Raw genomic sequence first — 14,725 nt, 5'->3', positions numbered from 1 at the left:
GCGTGAGCGGGAGACACAGGCCCCATTGCCAAGCCTGGAGGAGAAAGGCTGCCATCTGACCACACTCACTGTGGCCAAGTCCTCGTGAGGCCAAACCAGGGTGGTTTGGGTTGACCCCGGCCTCGCTGCCGCTGCCCTGGCGGGTGCAGTGACAGGCCTAGGCGTTGCCAAGCCAGCTGTGGTCTTGGTTTGGAAGAGGCATCTGGAGAGTGAATGGGAGTCCTCATCTGGGATTTCCCTTCACTCCCAGCTCTCAAGATAAAGCCAGCTTCCTTATTCTGCCATTTTGAGACCCATCCTTGGCTGGGTAGACAAAGTAGATAATTGATCATCCTCATCATTATTTATTATAATTATTAAAGATTGGAGGTCAGCAGCCTTCTGATACAATTAGCTTACAGCTGGGTAGCACTTTACAGGTAATACATATGCTTGACCCATCAACCCAACTCAAACAGGAGGAGTACATCTAGGACAAGAAGTTTCATTTGCTTGGGGAGGTTGTTCTCTGACGCTAAGAGTTGAACGCCAGCCATACCCACAACTGTCTGTGTAATGAAAGCAATCTTCCCTTGTGTGTTTCCACACTTGGAAAAATGAAGTTAACCCAGATGCAGAAAATGAAACCAAAATCAAGATGTCTCAGAATATTAAATGATATAATAATTTGGAAATAACTCGACTGTAACCCATCCTCATTTGGGAGGCTACAGTGTGTGTGAGGTGTGTGTGTGCGTGCACGCATGCACACACAAGCCCACCACAAACCCATACATGTACATCTTCAAGCACAGTGGTGAATGAGCATCAGTGAATGAGCAACAAAGAAAATGGAATTTACTAGATAAACACAGTTATGGCCAGTAGCTGGATTGACTCAGATTTTCTCTGCAGATTGTTCCTTGTCCACCCTCTGGCCATGAAATGAGAATTGATAGTATGCAAAGGATAAAGTAAATCTGGGTTTCCTGGGGCTTGTGTCGGCATACCAAGCTCCTTTCAGATCTCTCTGCCAAGATGAGGCCAAGCCAGAGGGTTCCCTGGCCTGGGGAATAACTGCACTACCTTCTTCTCGGAGCTGTGGTGCACATTGTTTTGACATGTGCCATACCTTCTGTCTCTCACTACCTTGGGGCCCGATGAGTGGATGCTTTGAACAATGTAAAATTCCTCTTCCAACAGCTGTGAAAAAGAAACTCCCAGCTTTTTACTTCCAGCTCAGGGTGTTTAGCTTGCTTTTGGGAGACCGGCTCCTTGCCCTTTCAGGGGTCTCTTGTCTTCATTTTCTGGCCTCCAAGAGGAACCAGTTTCAGCAGTTCCTTTCTGAGGGAGGTGAGTCACCCTTCTGAGGTCTCTATTTCATTTTGTTTCATCCTAGAACACACCTTCCTTGTTGATAGGTTGTCTTGTTTCCACTGGGAAGCCAGCATCCCCTGAAAACCGAGGACCTTGTCCTAGTTCAGATCTTGGGCCAAGCGTTGTCTGTGTCAGTCAGTTTCAGAACCCTGAGTTAAGTAAGTTTCACTAAGAGGAGCTATGCTGAATGAGGGGCTTTTAGAGAACAGGGAAGGAATTCATCTCCCTGCCTCTGCTGTCACCTGTATGGACTCTATGTGATGCAGACCTGCCCAGGGATCAGGGGTCTCACCAAATACAGCAGAGAGGTGATGCTTTTTGGTTGGGGGCGGGGATTTAGACCACGCTCACCAGCATCTTTGATGACAGTCGTTGACTGGTTCTCTGATCTCGGCTCGATTTCTTACCCTCTCTAAAGCTCAATGTATGTGTTCTTGTTCCCCCTAAGACAGGGAAGAGTGGCCACCCTCAGAGGTGCAATAGGAGTGAGAGAGGTGTGTTTGAGGGATGCATGCAGGGCCGTCGGGGGAAGAGCGCCATGAACACCCACACAGCCCAGTTCTCGTGAGTTCATTTCTAACCCGCTCCTTCCAGGCACCCCAAGTCTCTCCTTCCCTCCATCGTTTCACAAGCGTTTCCCTCCCTTGTTGGTTTTGGATGCACCTTGCCCCCAGTGAGTTAACCTACGTGTTTCCAGTCTAATCTCATCCTGCTTCTTCCAGGCTGCCCGCCCACACGGGGGCTGGGGAATAGTTGGTTTGTCCTCATCGGTGTTTGTAGCGCCTTCCCTTCAAGCGTCATCTGTGCGTTTCAATTAACCTGCCACTTTTTCCTCTCCCCTGCTTCCCGATCATTATTAAAGAGATTAACCAAGACCAGACCAGTCCCCAGCGGAGGCTCCACCGGGACCTGTCTCTCCCAGCTCCCAGCCTTGTCAGGGGTCAGAACATCTTCATGTGGCCCCAACTGACTCAGGACCCGTGTTCAGAACACAGCCAATTTGAATTAATTTTGCAATTAAGGCAGGAGAACAAGCCTGGCCAGTCCTTTTATATGGCCTTAGTTTAATGTTTCCACCACATTCCTTTCCTTTTGGTCATTCTGCTTTGAATCTATCGCCTCCCCACCTCTCTCTCTTTCCACTCCCTGAACAAGATGTTAGGGTTATCTGGCAGGAGGTGGTCTTTGGACCTCGTAGGCTTCATCAGAGACCAGGTCATCGCTGCAGAAATTCTCCAGAGAATTCGGTCCTTATGGCTACAACTGGCCAGTGTCCTCGGTGCACTTGCCAGAAAGTGCACTTGCCTCCGGCGGATGTGGCTGCCCTGGACATAATGAAATCTCTAGAATTTGCATATTCAACACTAGGCAAATTAAAAAGTGCTTCCACCTTTGCTCTCACACCTCCTCCCTTAGGAAAGCTAGAACAGAGCCTTTATGCCTTCTGTGCTATTCACCCCATTTTCCAGCGCTGGGGCCAAACCCATGGGTCTGAGGTGGTACATTCTGTGCTCTGTATGAAGCAACGCGTGGGACAGGCACCTGCATGGGGCCTGACCTTGGAGGGCATCAGGCCCAGGAAGGACGGGAGGAAACTGAATTGTGTTTCCTTTCATGGGGAATCTGAGAGGAGGAAACAGGAGTGGTGGCCTCAAGCCCCTGGAAACTGCTGAGAGGTGCCTAGAGGCTTCTTGCGGGGATGCTCAGCCTGCCGGGTTGAGCTGTCCTGGCTCCAGGCTTGGAAACTGAATTTCCTCTGGACTGTGTGAGAGCCGGGACAGAGAGACAGCACAGGGCATCTGCTCCAGGGGCAGACGGCCATCCAGTCGGGGCTCTGCTGCTTGTTAGCTAATTATTAAACCTCCCCATACCTCGGTTTCCCCATCTGAAATGGGAAATGTAACTACCTACCTTCGAGGGGTTGTTACCAAGATGAAAGATGCAACGTATGTCATTTCCCGGCAAGAACATTTCTGTGCTTGGTGACCCCACTCTGCCCAGGCTACAGAATTCACTCGGAACACGTGCAACAAGCAAGGGCTGGGGGTTCACGGCCAGGCGGTGGCTCGCACGTGCCAGGGAGCTAGTCCTAGAGAGGTGACTTGGAACTCAGCGGTGACGGCCCCCGTCTCCCGCATGTGGCAGGACAGACCCTGGTTGCTGTGGCCTCAGACCCTGTACCACCGTCCTCACTGGCTTCTCTTCCATTTCAGCTGCTCCTCCCAGACCCCAACCCCTCTGTGTGTATTGTATACTGAGCCAAAGAGGAGGAATCAGAAATTGCTCTCTTTTGAGTATTTTGAGGGATGGTGAAACCCTGTAGGAATGTTGCTCCAGGGACTGGGAAAGCACCATATGTGGGAAAGCATTTCTAAGCGAGCAAAATAGCATCTGCAAGCTGGTCAGAATCTTGGAAAACTCTGAGCGGGGAAAGCGGGCACTGGGGAGAGTGCAGGAAGGGGTCCAACGGAGGTTTTTAACAGGTCTTTTTCCAATTATAGCCGAGAAGAGCCTGGGGACCCTGGCCTGCTTCAGAGCCAGGCCTGTATTTTCTTTGGGAGAAGAAGGCAGAGTTGATTGGCTTCCAAACCAGGCTTGGCAGAAACCCAAACAGAATCCGAGGCCAGGAAGCTGTGTCTTGGTAGATCTTGCTTGTAGTAGGTGCTCATTCAGTAAATGGACCTGGAGAGTCGACAACAGTGCAGCCCCGTGCCGGACGTCAGAGACGGGGGGGTGAGAAAGACGTGGCCTAGTCATCCAGGAGGAGCCATTCAGACAATGATAACTCAGTAGGATCATTGCTTAAACGGGGGTCTCTATAAACTGCAGTCACCACTAGCGAAGGAGCATAGAAGTCTCTCCAAATTGAAACATTCACTGATGCGCCTTCCTGGTACTGCCTTTCCTCTTCCACTCCCCACTCCAGGGAACTAGTCCTCTTGCTACCTGGTGTGTGTGCATGGAGGGCAGGCGTGCGGTGTCTTCTGCTGCCTCAGATAACTGAGGTTCATGTTCATCGAACCTGTCCAGTGGATCACTGTGTGCCAGGCACGGTGCTAAGTGCTTTCATAACGATGTCACTTTTCACCCCTGACAACAACTTTGATTATGCACCAGCCAGGCGATCTCTCTTACACTTAATCACCAAGGGTCCCCTGTCCCTCTCTGTGTCATGTAGCAGTCAGACCTCACACAGCTCACTTTACACCGCTCCGGGTTTCAGTGCCCTTAGTGGTAAAAATGAGGTGGTTCCCTATGGCCCCTTCCAACTTCAACATCTGTGTTTGGGCGAATTTTATTAGCGACATTCTTGGACTGGCTCTCCGAAAAAAACCTGAAAACAGATTATCAAAGTGGAGTCCGCAGGAAGCCTGCTGGGTTTTAACGCAGCCTTGCAGATATCTAGAAACACTTACCAGCCTTCAGATGATTTACTCCCAGGACTTATTCCAAAGTATCATGACGAGTTTTTCGACTTGATGGTAAGCAACCATCCAGATCCAGAAATGGGTAGGACCCATGCTAAGGGGCATTTGGGAATTTTTATATAATTCATTTTGTTCATTTGTCCCACCCTACCACCAGCAGTGCTGGCCTGATGTCTCTGTGCTGAATTTGTGTGCTTGGGACCCGAGGGGGTACTGGGGTTTGCCTTGGGGCTCCCACAGGTAGATGGGATGGTAGGAACAGTCCAACCTCTACAATTCTCTGTAGAGAATTGAAAAATAATAATAAATCAACTACAAGTCAGTCTGTTTTGTATGATCTGATCACTGTGCTTTGGCGATTCTTTGCAATATCCGTGATGAAGTCTTCCTCTCTGATGATCCTGACCTCTCCCCCAATCCCCCGCTGCCCAGGGGAGCAAGGAAGGCGGTCTCAGGAGCCTTTCTCATTGTCCACAACCCCGGGCCCTCCCTGCCGGGTTGCACTAAAGTCACAGCTCCCGTCCATGGCCATGCACGCTGCACCCTGCCTCGCAGCACCCTGTGGGCTTTGCACATCCCTTTTGACCAACGATAACTTCCCGCCCTTACTTTCAGACAACTTCACCAGGACGAACTGTCTTAGTTCCTGCAGCTGGGGCATCACACAGAGTCTGGTGCTCAGAGAGGGGACCTCAAACTCAAGGTGTAACGCTCTGTGGTTACCATCTTGAAATTTGGAAGAATTTTATTTTTGATTGTGGGTCTTCTTTTTTTTTTTTTTTTCCTGTACGCAGGCCTCTCACCGTTGTGGCCTCTCCCGTTGCGGAGCACAGCCTCCAGATGCGCAGGCTCAGCGGCCATGGCTCACGGGCCCAGCCGCTCCGCAGCATGTGGGACCTTCCTGGACTGGGGCATGAACCCGTGTCCCCTGCATCGGCAGGCGGACTCTCAACCACTGCGCCACCAGGGAAGCCCTGACTGTGGGTTTTCTAAGTGAGGTCCCACGGGACCATGGAGCATGCACCTGGGGGCTCCGAGCATTGCCTCAAATGTGGTCACACCTCCTGCCGCCATCCTGCCTGTGAGAAATGTTTGCCTTAGACCCTGCAGACTAGGTAGCCAGTTCTGTGCATGGAGGGCAGGCGTTCCAGCCACCCTCGGTCCATCTCTGACTCACTGCACCCATTTTGTATTCACTGTGGTGTGGACTCAGGGGAGAGGCAGACACAAACAGGAAGGAGGGGGAGTCTAGGGAGTAAACCACATCATGCCCTGAGGGCTGTGACACCTGCCACCATGCCACGGAGAAACAAAGGAGGCCGGGCTGCCGCTATCAGGGGAGCATCATGGAAAAGTTAGCTTCTGAACCAGGCACTGAAGAATGAGCAAAATTTCAGCAGGAGAGGAGGCTATGAAAGTGTGCAAGGTGAAGGGTCACATGCGCCGTAAACTTATTCAAGCGGCTCGTGAACAGTGAGCAGGGCTGAAGGGTGGGGCGTGGGAGCCCGATCATGATGTGATGAAAAGGAATGCTGGGCCCAGAGTGCGGAGACCCCCTCTCAGCCCTTGTGTGCCTCTCCTCTTCTTGAAACTGCAGTTTGGGTTTTCCTCATCTATAAAATGAAGGAGTTGGATTAAATACGCTTCTCCTTCTTACATCCTTTGGTTCCATATCCAGGCCACCTCCCATATAGCAGCCCAAGCCATCAACGTTCTTCCTACCAACTCACCCTTGCAATGACCTTACTCATCTAGGCATGACTCTTACTGGACCTGGGACCTCCCTCCACTCCCCACACTTGACTGAGTTCCCTGTGAGCAGGTAGCCTGCTTATTCTTAGTTGATAGTGGCTGGGCTTTTGGGGGGTTTCATAAATTGTTTTTCGATAGCCTCTCCATCCCAAATTATTTTATTGCAGCTGTATTCTATTTTGGAAGGGAGAAGTGGGTGTAATTCTAGTTGCATGTACACCACACTTTTTGTGTTCAAGCTTGATTTTGTTGGGCCTGCAAGACTGAAGAGGATGTCACTCTTATGCAGAGTTGGGGGGGAGATCAGTTATCCTGTGGGAACCATTTTCCCAGGATAATACAATTCCTGGAGGCAACCTCTAGAGGTGAGCAGCACAGCTAGAATCCTTCTCTCAGCCTTGACCTTGAAGGAGTCAGTTGTCCAGAGAGTAGTTCCCATGCAAGGAAGAAGGTCCCCTTATCAGAGAGACAGGCTGGGCGCCAGGAGGAGGAAGTTGGAAGAAAGTGACAGCAGTGCTGTTGGCCTCTGGGGACGAGAGCGCAGTTCTTCCAGCGAGATGGGGAAAAAGGATGCCTCTGAGTCCCGGGAGTGAGTTAGCTCGGGCAGGCTCAGACACGGGTACTTGGTAAGCAGGGCTGATTTTCTATGTCTTGTTCCACATTTGTTTATTTCCCTTCTCTTCTCCCCCTGGGTTTCTCGAAATACCAAAGGTGAACCAAGGGAAGGATTTTATTTTCCGTGCTTAGAGCTTTAAAGAGGAAACGAGAAAGGCCTGGGGACAGTAAGTTGGCTTCAATGGTGATTACAGAATGAGCACCTCGAGGCGAGTGGTGTGAAGCACGGGGCACAGGAGGGGTCATTAGTGAAGCCAGCCCTCCCCACCGGAAAAATTTCCTTCCCGTGCCAACCCTCGGAAAATCAGGGCTGTGCTCTAGTGAGGGAGAGGCCAGCAATGAAGGTATGTCAAGATCAGCCCTCTAATTCCACAAGGACTCAGCAGAAACCCCAAGACGAGGTTCTACTAGGGCAACAGAATGAGAGCATTGATAGGTTAATATGCCATTGAAACAAGGAGACAGCTGAATTAGAAACAGAACCATTAAAAGGAACATTTCAGGGGCTTCCCTGGTGGCGCAGTGGTTGAGAGTCCGCCTGCCGATGCAGGGGATGCGGGTTCGTGCCCCGGTCTGGGAAGATCCCACATGCCGTGGAGTGGCTGGACCCGTGAGCCATGGCCACTGAGCCTGCGCGTCCGGAGCCTGTGCTCCGCAACGGGAGAGGCCACAACAGTGAGAGGCCCGCGTACTGCAAAAAAAGAAAGAAAGAAAGAAAGAAACAGTTCATAGTGGACACTTAAAAAGTCAAACATGAAAAATTAACAGGGAACCTTGCACTTCAGGGCAAGTGTAGCCCATTAATTTGAGCTGTGTCTCCATCTTCTACAGGTGGTGCTTTGGGGGGGCTGCTGTCTTGTGAAGAGGGTCTCTGGGGATCAGGTGGGTGCCTTGGCAAGCATGTCCATTGGAGAGGTCGGCAGAGCACCGGACACTCAGGCCCTCTCACAGCATAGGTCGCAGCCCACATGGTCATTTACAAGGGCAAGAGAACAGCTCTGCCAGGCTGGCCAAGAACCAGCCGTCTCTGATGCTATGGATGTAGAAGCAACTGGCCCAACCCCCAGCCTTGGGGTATCTGTTCCTTTGAGAGATCTCAGGCGCTGAAGTGGAGGGGGCAAGAGAACTATGATTCTTGAGGCAATTGCAAAGCTACTGCCACCGATATTTTTTTAATTAAAAATGTATGTACGCATTTATAATTTTCAGGTTCCATTTCTTTGTATTTTGCCAAGGTGGAGCGGGATGTGATCTTTTCTGGTTCAAGGGACCTTTAAAGGAGTGGCAGGAGACTTCCCTGGTGGTCCAGTGGTTAAGACTCCACGCTTCCAGTGCTTCCACTGCAGGGGACACGGGTTCCATCTCTGGTTGGGGAACTAGGAGTCCACATGCTGCATGGCACAGCCAAGAAAAAATTTTTAATAAATAAATAAAATAAAGAAGTGGCAGGACGTCATCTACACACAGCAGAAGGCTGCAGATGGTAGACATCAGGTGCAAAGGTGACAGGCGCTATCTGTCCAGCAAAGAGATGGAGGTTGAAAGCCTGGAGTCAAGCACACCTGCCTCTTTGTGACCCGGGTCTTCGGGAAAGACCTGACTCTTCAGGCTGTAGTCCTTCCGGTGATGTTCTTGGTTTCCTTGTGAAAAAGATGATTTTGCCCTCTGTCTTCACACACAGACACACACACACACACACACACACACACACACACCTACCTACCTCTTTCCCTCTCACACAGCCACGATGCTGGAGGAAAGATTGTTGTGGTGAAGGCACTTGGACATCTAGGAGAGAAAGGAGGGCTCGTAAAAGGCAGTATTTCCCAGGGGAAGGGGAGAGAACTAGACAGCCTCTGTATCTGGCCAGTACAGGGGCGCTTTGGTGCTCCCCTAGGATGGTGGTACCCTGCTCTCTCTCTTGCCTCACAGGGATCCTCAGCCTCTGGTTCAGGATGACACAGACCCAGCGGCCACCACCTTCTGTTAACACCTATGTTTCCTTTTCAGATCTTACAGGTGAACAAGGTGATGTCCATCTTGTTTTATGTGATATTTCTCGCTTATCTCCGTGGCATCCAAGGTAACAGCATGGATCAAAGGAGTCTGCCGGAAGACTCGCTCAATTCCCTGATTATTAAGCTGATCCAGGCAGATATCTTAAAAAACAAGCTCTCCAAGCAGATGGTGGACGTGAAGGAAAACTACCAGGGCACCCTGCCCAAAGCAGAGGCCCCCCGGGAGCCCGCCAAGTCGGAATTCCAGCCCATGACGGCCATGGGCCCCGAACTGCTGAGGCATCAGAGACGCTACAACTCCCCCCGGGTCCTGCTGAGTGACAGCACCCCCTTGGAGCCCCCTCCCCTGTACCTCATGGAGGATTACGTGGGCAACCCCGTGGCGACCAACAGAACGGCGCGGAGGAAGAGGTATGCGGAGCACAAGAGTCACCGAGGGGAGTACTCCGTGTGTGACAGCGAGAGCTTGTGGGTGACCGACAAGTCATCGGCCATCGACATTCGGGGACACCAGGTCACAGTGCTGGGGGAGATCAAAACCGGAAACTCTCCCGTCAAACAATATTTTTATGAGACGAGATGTAAAGAGGCCAGGCCTGTCAAGAACGGTTGCAGAGGCATTGACGACAAACACTGGAACTCACAGTGCAAAACCTCCCAAACCTACGTCCGGGCACTGACGTCAGAAAACAACAAGCTGGTCGGCTGGCGGTGGATACGGATAGACACATCCTGTGTGTGTGCCTTGTCGAGAAAAATCGGAAGAACATAAATTGGCATCTCTCCCCATATATAAATTATTACTTTAAATTATACAATATGCACGTAGCATATAAATGTTTATATTGTTTTTATATATTATAAGTTGACCTTTATTTATTAAACTTCAGCAACCCTACAGTATATAAGCTTTTTTTCTCAATAAAATCCGTGTGCTTGCCTCCCCTCAGGCCTCTCCCATCTGTTAAACCTGATCCTTGTAACCTGGCTCTTGGGAGCCACCGCCCTGTAAAATCTGTGTACACCAGTATTTTGCATTCAGTATTGTCAAGGCCATGACTGTCGTTTTAGTAAACTTGTTAAAATCGGCTGATGTCAGAGTTGTGTGTAGACACAGTTATATCCCCTCTTCCGGGATGCCTCCTGGTTGACTCATTAACTAAAAGAACTGTTACCACGTCTGTTGCAGTGATGCTGGGCAGCTCGGAGCCACACCCTTCATTCTGACCAACAAGCTCACTGCCCAGAACCTACTTGCCTTTCTCTGCTGTCAGTTTTGCCAATTAGAGTTACAATGTTACAGTCCCGAAACAATAACATTGAACCTGGCAATTTTCGTTTTGGAAGTTTCTTTTCAGCACATTTGTTGTTTGGGGGTTTGAGATTGTTAAGGGTTGAATTTTTTTTTTTTTTTTTTTTTTGGCTTCGGTTTTTGTTTTTTGTAAGTGGTTTTCTGACGCACACAGGAAACATTTTTTAACTATTTGTAACAGAAATAATTGTATGGGGGCTTCCCTGGTGGCGCAGTGGTTGAGAGTCCGCCTGCCGATGCAGGGGACGCGGGTTCGTGTCCCGGTCCGGGAAGATCCCACATGCCACGGAGCGGCTGGGCCCGTGAGCCATGGCCACTGAGCCTGCGCGTCCGGAGCCTGTGCTCCGCAATGGGAGAGGCCACAACAGTGAGAGGCGCGCGTACCGCAAAAACAAAAAACAAACAAAAAAAAGAAATAATTGTATGGTTACCCAAAAGCAGAAATGGATCATGAGTCATCGGCACACAGAAGAGAAATGTGCTCCTAAGAGATTCTCTTGGAGCCCCGCCACCCCTTCCTCTGCTGTTCCCTCTTGGTGCTGCAGGGGGAACTGAAAAAAGCTGGTGCTTTGGAGTCAGACCTAGGTTCAAATTCCAGCTAGCCCCTGTGACTGTGGGCAGGGTTTTGAAGGCTCCCTGAGCCCAGGTTTCCTGGAGTCAGAGATTCAGATGTAGGTATGGGTCTTGCCTACCCCACAGGTTGCCGTGATTCAGCTATATTACGGCGGTAGGCGTCCCAACAGAGGGTAGATATTCAAGAATGGAAGTTCCTTATCCCTTCCCTCCCTCTCCTTACTTAGGTATTGTGTTCCTCTGCATCATTTTTGGGTTTTGGTGGGGTTTTTTTTGTTCTCCCGCCACCCAGCTTTATTAAGATATAATTGACATATGACATTGCATAAGTTCAAGGTGTACAGTGTGATGATTTGACACACGTATATATTGCGAAATGTTTATCGCAATAAGGTTAGTTAGCACATCCTTCACCTCACACAAGTGTCATTGTTGTTATTGTGAGAACACTTAGAAGCTACCCTCATGGTAACTTTAAAGTGTACAGTACAGTATTGTTGTCTATAGCCCCCATGCTGTACATTAGCTCCCCCAAACCTATTCCTCTTAAAATTTGAAATCTGTACTCTTGACCAGCATCTCCTCTTCCCCCATCCCCAGCGCCTGGCAACCAGAGTTCTACTCTTTGCTTCTGTGAGTTCAGCTTTTTTAGAGTCTACTATACATGAGCTCTGTATCATTTTTGGTTGATTCATCCCCTTAGATGTAAAAACCCCAACTGGAGGGAAATTTCCGGGTGCCTACTGATCCCAGGAGGGGTCCACAACAGCCGAGGGGTCACTTGATGATGGCCACATCTGTCCTGCCAAGGAAGACACTAGTGATGCCCTCCAAGTGCTTTTCCCCCTGGGAAGCAGTTCACCCTCCAGGGTGTGGAGCCTAAGGACTCCCATCTCCCATCTGGTCGGAGACACGAGGTACCCACCATACCACTATGGACCCTGCATTACTGCCCTGAAACCCTGTCTGTTCTCTTCTCTGGATTTCCCTGCCTCCATCCAAGGCCCGTGTGTGCCCTCGATATCTGGAGCAGCTTGTGCCCCGAGATCTGGCCTCCCATAAAAGACACACATGTCTAATAGCGTCTGTGTCCCTTATGGGATATGACCCTTTTGAAGCAGACTCAGCAAACAGCCGTGGCTTTGGGGATGAGCATCGTCAGATCGCACTCGATTCTGGATGACCAAAACACAAGGGCAGGAAATGAGGAATTTCCCATGTACCCACCCCATGCTGGGCACTTTCAAGTGCTGCCACCCACCGTAAGTTGTCACAAATCCTTTGAGGTAGCACTTGTCATCTTCGGTTTACAGGTGGCGAAACTGAGGGTTGAGGATTTAACCTGCCCGTGGCCACTGAGCAGGTAAGTAGCAGAAGGAGGGTGGAAATCCCTGTTTGAGTGCTGACGCTGTCCTGTCTCCTCATCTCTAGTACCTTCCCGTCCCCTTCCTGCAGCCTCGCATTTCAGAATGAACCACACAGGACTAGAGAAATGGAAAGCTTCGTTCTCTGTGTGGAAACCTTTGGAAGCTCCTGCTTCATGAGCCTATGTCAAGAACACAGTAAACATGCCAGTAGGATACTGGGAGTCTTATGATTGACCCAAGCCCAGCTCTCAGGTTGGAGTTAAGGAGCCTTTATGTTCCTCTTCTGGAACTTGTACTCCCAATGGGTTTAGGGCCTGTCTGGAAGGTCCGGCTGCCTGGGGAGATGGGCTTGGGTGATGGAGACCCCAGAGTCCAGTCTGGGAAGGCATAGTTCCTAAACAGCAGGGCTGAGTCCTGGACCCCATGTGGAATGGAAGGAGTTTGCCTACATGTGGAGAGCGAGTCTGGAGCAGCTTGCTTCCGGGATAAGTGCAGCTCACGGGAGAGCTGAACCCGGGGATGATGAAAACAGGCCTGAAAGGAGCTCCGGGCTTCAGGCTGTGGGGCAGCTCTGTTTCCGTCCCCGTGCTGGGGAACACAGTTCCCTTTCAGCAGCTATACTGGCATAAGAGGGCATCCAAGGTCTGCCAAAGCCAACGTGTTAGACTCACGGGCCAGGGCAGAGCCTTCCACAAGGTCCACAGGAGGCCTTTTGAATCTGATGCACACATTTTCCATTGAGATGATTGGCAGTTCAACTCATCTCTGAGACGGGAGGGCCTTGGAGGGCAGGTGTCTGGCTCCTGGAGACGTACTTGCTCTCTGTCATCTTCCCCTGTGGCCTTGTTTCTTGCTGGAGCTTCGCTAAACAGAGAGGTGTGTTGCAGGGAGAGGAGCCTGGCTGGAGGGAAGGCAGGTTCTGGCCCAGTTTTGTTGCCAGTGGCGGCATGACCTTGGCTAACTCACCTGTTCCAAAGTGAGCATTTCAGCATCCCGAGCTCCTACTGCAGAAAGGGGCAATATCCAGGCTGCCAGTCCTCTCTTCCTGGATGGATGCCACGTTCAGAAGCTCTGTTGGCCATTGGTGGGGGCTTCTCTCTGCTCTTTCATAAGGACGCCCCCCTCTACAGGCTGTGTGAACTTGACCAAGTTACTTAACCTCTCTGAGCCTTTGTTTCCTTGTCTATAAAATGAGGATAGTGCCTACTTCATAAGATCATTTTGCAATGTAATGAAAATATCCAGTTCCTGGCCCATCAGAAGCCCCTTTAGGGTTACCTCTGATGGTTAGGTTTGGGGAAATTTTCAGGAGCCTTCACTCTGGAATTCCAGTAGGAATTTCCCAACTTCACAGTGGAGGATTGATCCTAATTAAAGAGTCTTAATCACCTACCCCATGGGAGGCAGTCCCCTGTTCACCCACTTCCCTTCCACAGATCTCTTGAACCCTTCTCAGCAAAACTACTGGCAACGCACGTGATTTTCTGAAGAGTGTGTGTATGGGTGGCTATGGGGTTTGTTCCTTCTTGCAAATTTATGGGACAGCTTTGTTCTTGTATTATAGGTCTGTCTGTCTGTCTGTCTGTCTCTCATGTCCAACAATGCTTTCTCCAGGTTGGTGTTTAGGGTTTGGCATTTTTGAAGATCTTGGTTGTTTTTCCCTCCCCATCCATGCATGAGCATGTCTGTATGTGTACGTCTGCTTTTTAGTTCATTTAGTCGGCGTGGAAACCCTCCACCAGGGCTTGGAGAAACCATATGCGTGTATGTTATCACTTCCGAACATGTGTGCAGGAATGAAATTCGTGTCGTCACCTCCCAGCTACCTGGAGATTTGTCTGACTTCACCAGGAAGACGCATCCCCCAGGCTTTGAACTTGGATGGCCCCGGCCGTGCAAAGCCATGCCGGCTGCCCCGTGAGGCCTGGCCTTGCTCTTTTTCCACAAACCCAGGAAGAGCCGCAGCCCCCGAGGGCTGATTCTCTGACCTGGAGCCTTCTTCTTCAGCCTAACCCTCGTCCTCCAGGTTCCCAGCCCCAGATCTAAGGAGACCTCCCAAACTCCTTGCACTCGCTTCTCAAGTTACAGCAGGCCAGTGGGCTGCTCACGAGGCACACGTGTTTCACCACAGGCTGAAAAGCAAGCGCCTCTGGGTTGACGGGGACCCCCGGGGCTTTTGTTTGGCTCCAGATGGAAGGTGGCCCGGCTCGGACGAGCAGAACCACGGCGAGGACGCAAGCCCTCTGAAGGACCACGGGTTTGTTTCCTTCCATCCTGGACCTGTATTTGGTACGAAAGGCTGAC

The 14,725-nt window shown here is 50.7% G+C and overlaps 1 protein-coding gene across 1 annotated transcript in view; it reads left to right on the top strand.

Annotated features, from left to right (window-relative positions):
* NTF3 (neurotrophin 3) overlaps positions 1–9,941 on the top strand; it is a gene marked incomplete at both ends in the record, with an annotated part of 66,925 nt that extends 56,984 nt beyond the window's left edge. Inside the window, one exon of the mRNA XM_079715948.1 lies at positions 9,162–9,941. Within this exon, the coding sequence (XP_079572074.1) occupies positions 9,162–9,941 (780 nt within the window). The remainder of the gene's footprint in view (positions 1–9,161) is intronic.
* Between the last annotated feature and the right edge of the window lie 4,784 nt (positions 9,942–14,725).

Source organism: Hyperoodon ampullatus (genome assembly GCF_949752795.1).
Source record: "Hyperoodon ampullatus genome assembly, chromosome: 11".
Lineage (NCBI taxonomy): Eukaryota > Metazoa > Chordata > Mammalia > Artiodactyla > Ziphiidae > Hyperoodon > Hyperoodon ampullatus.
This window is presented reverse-complemented; position numbering and strand designations above follow the sequence as displayed.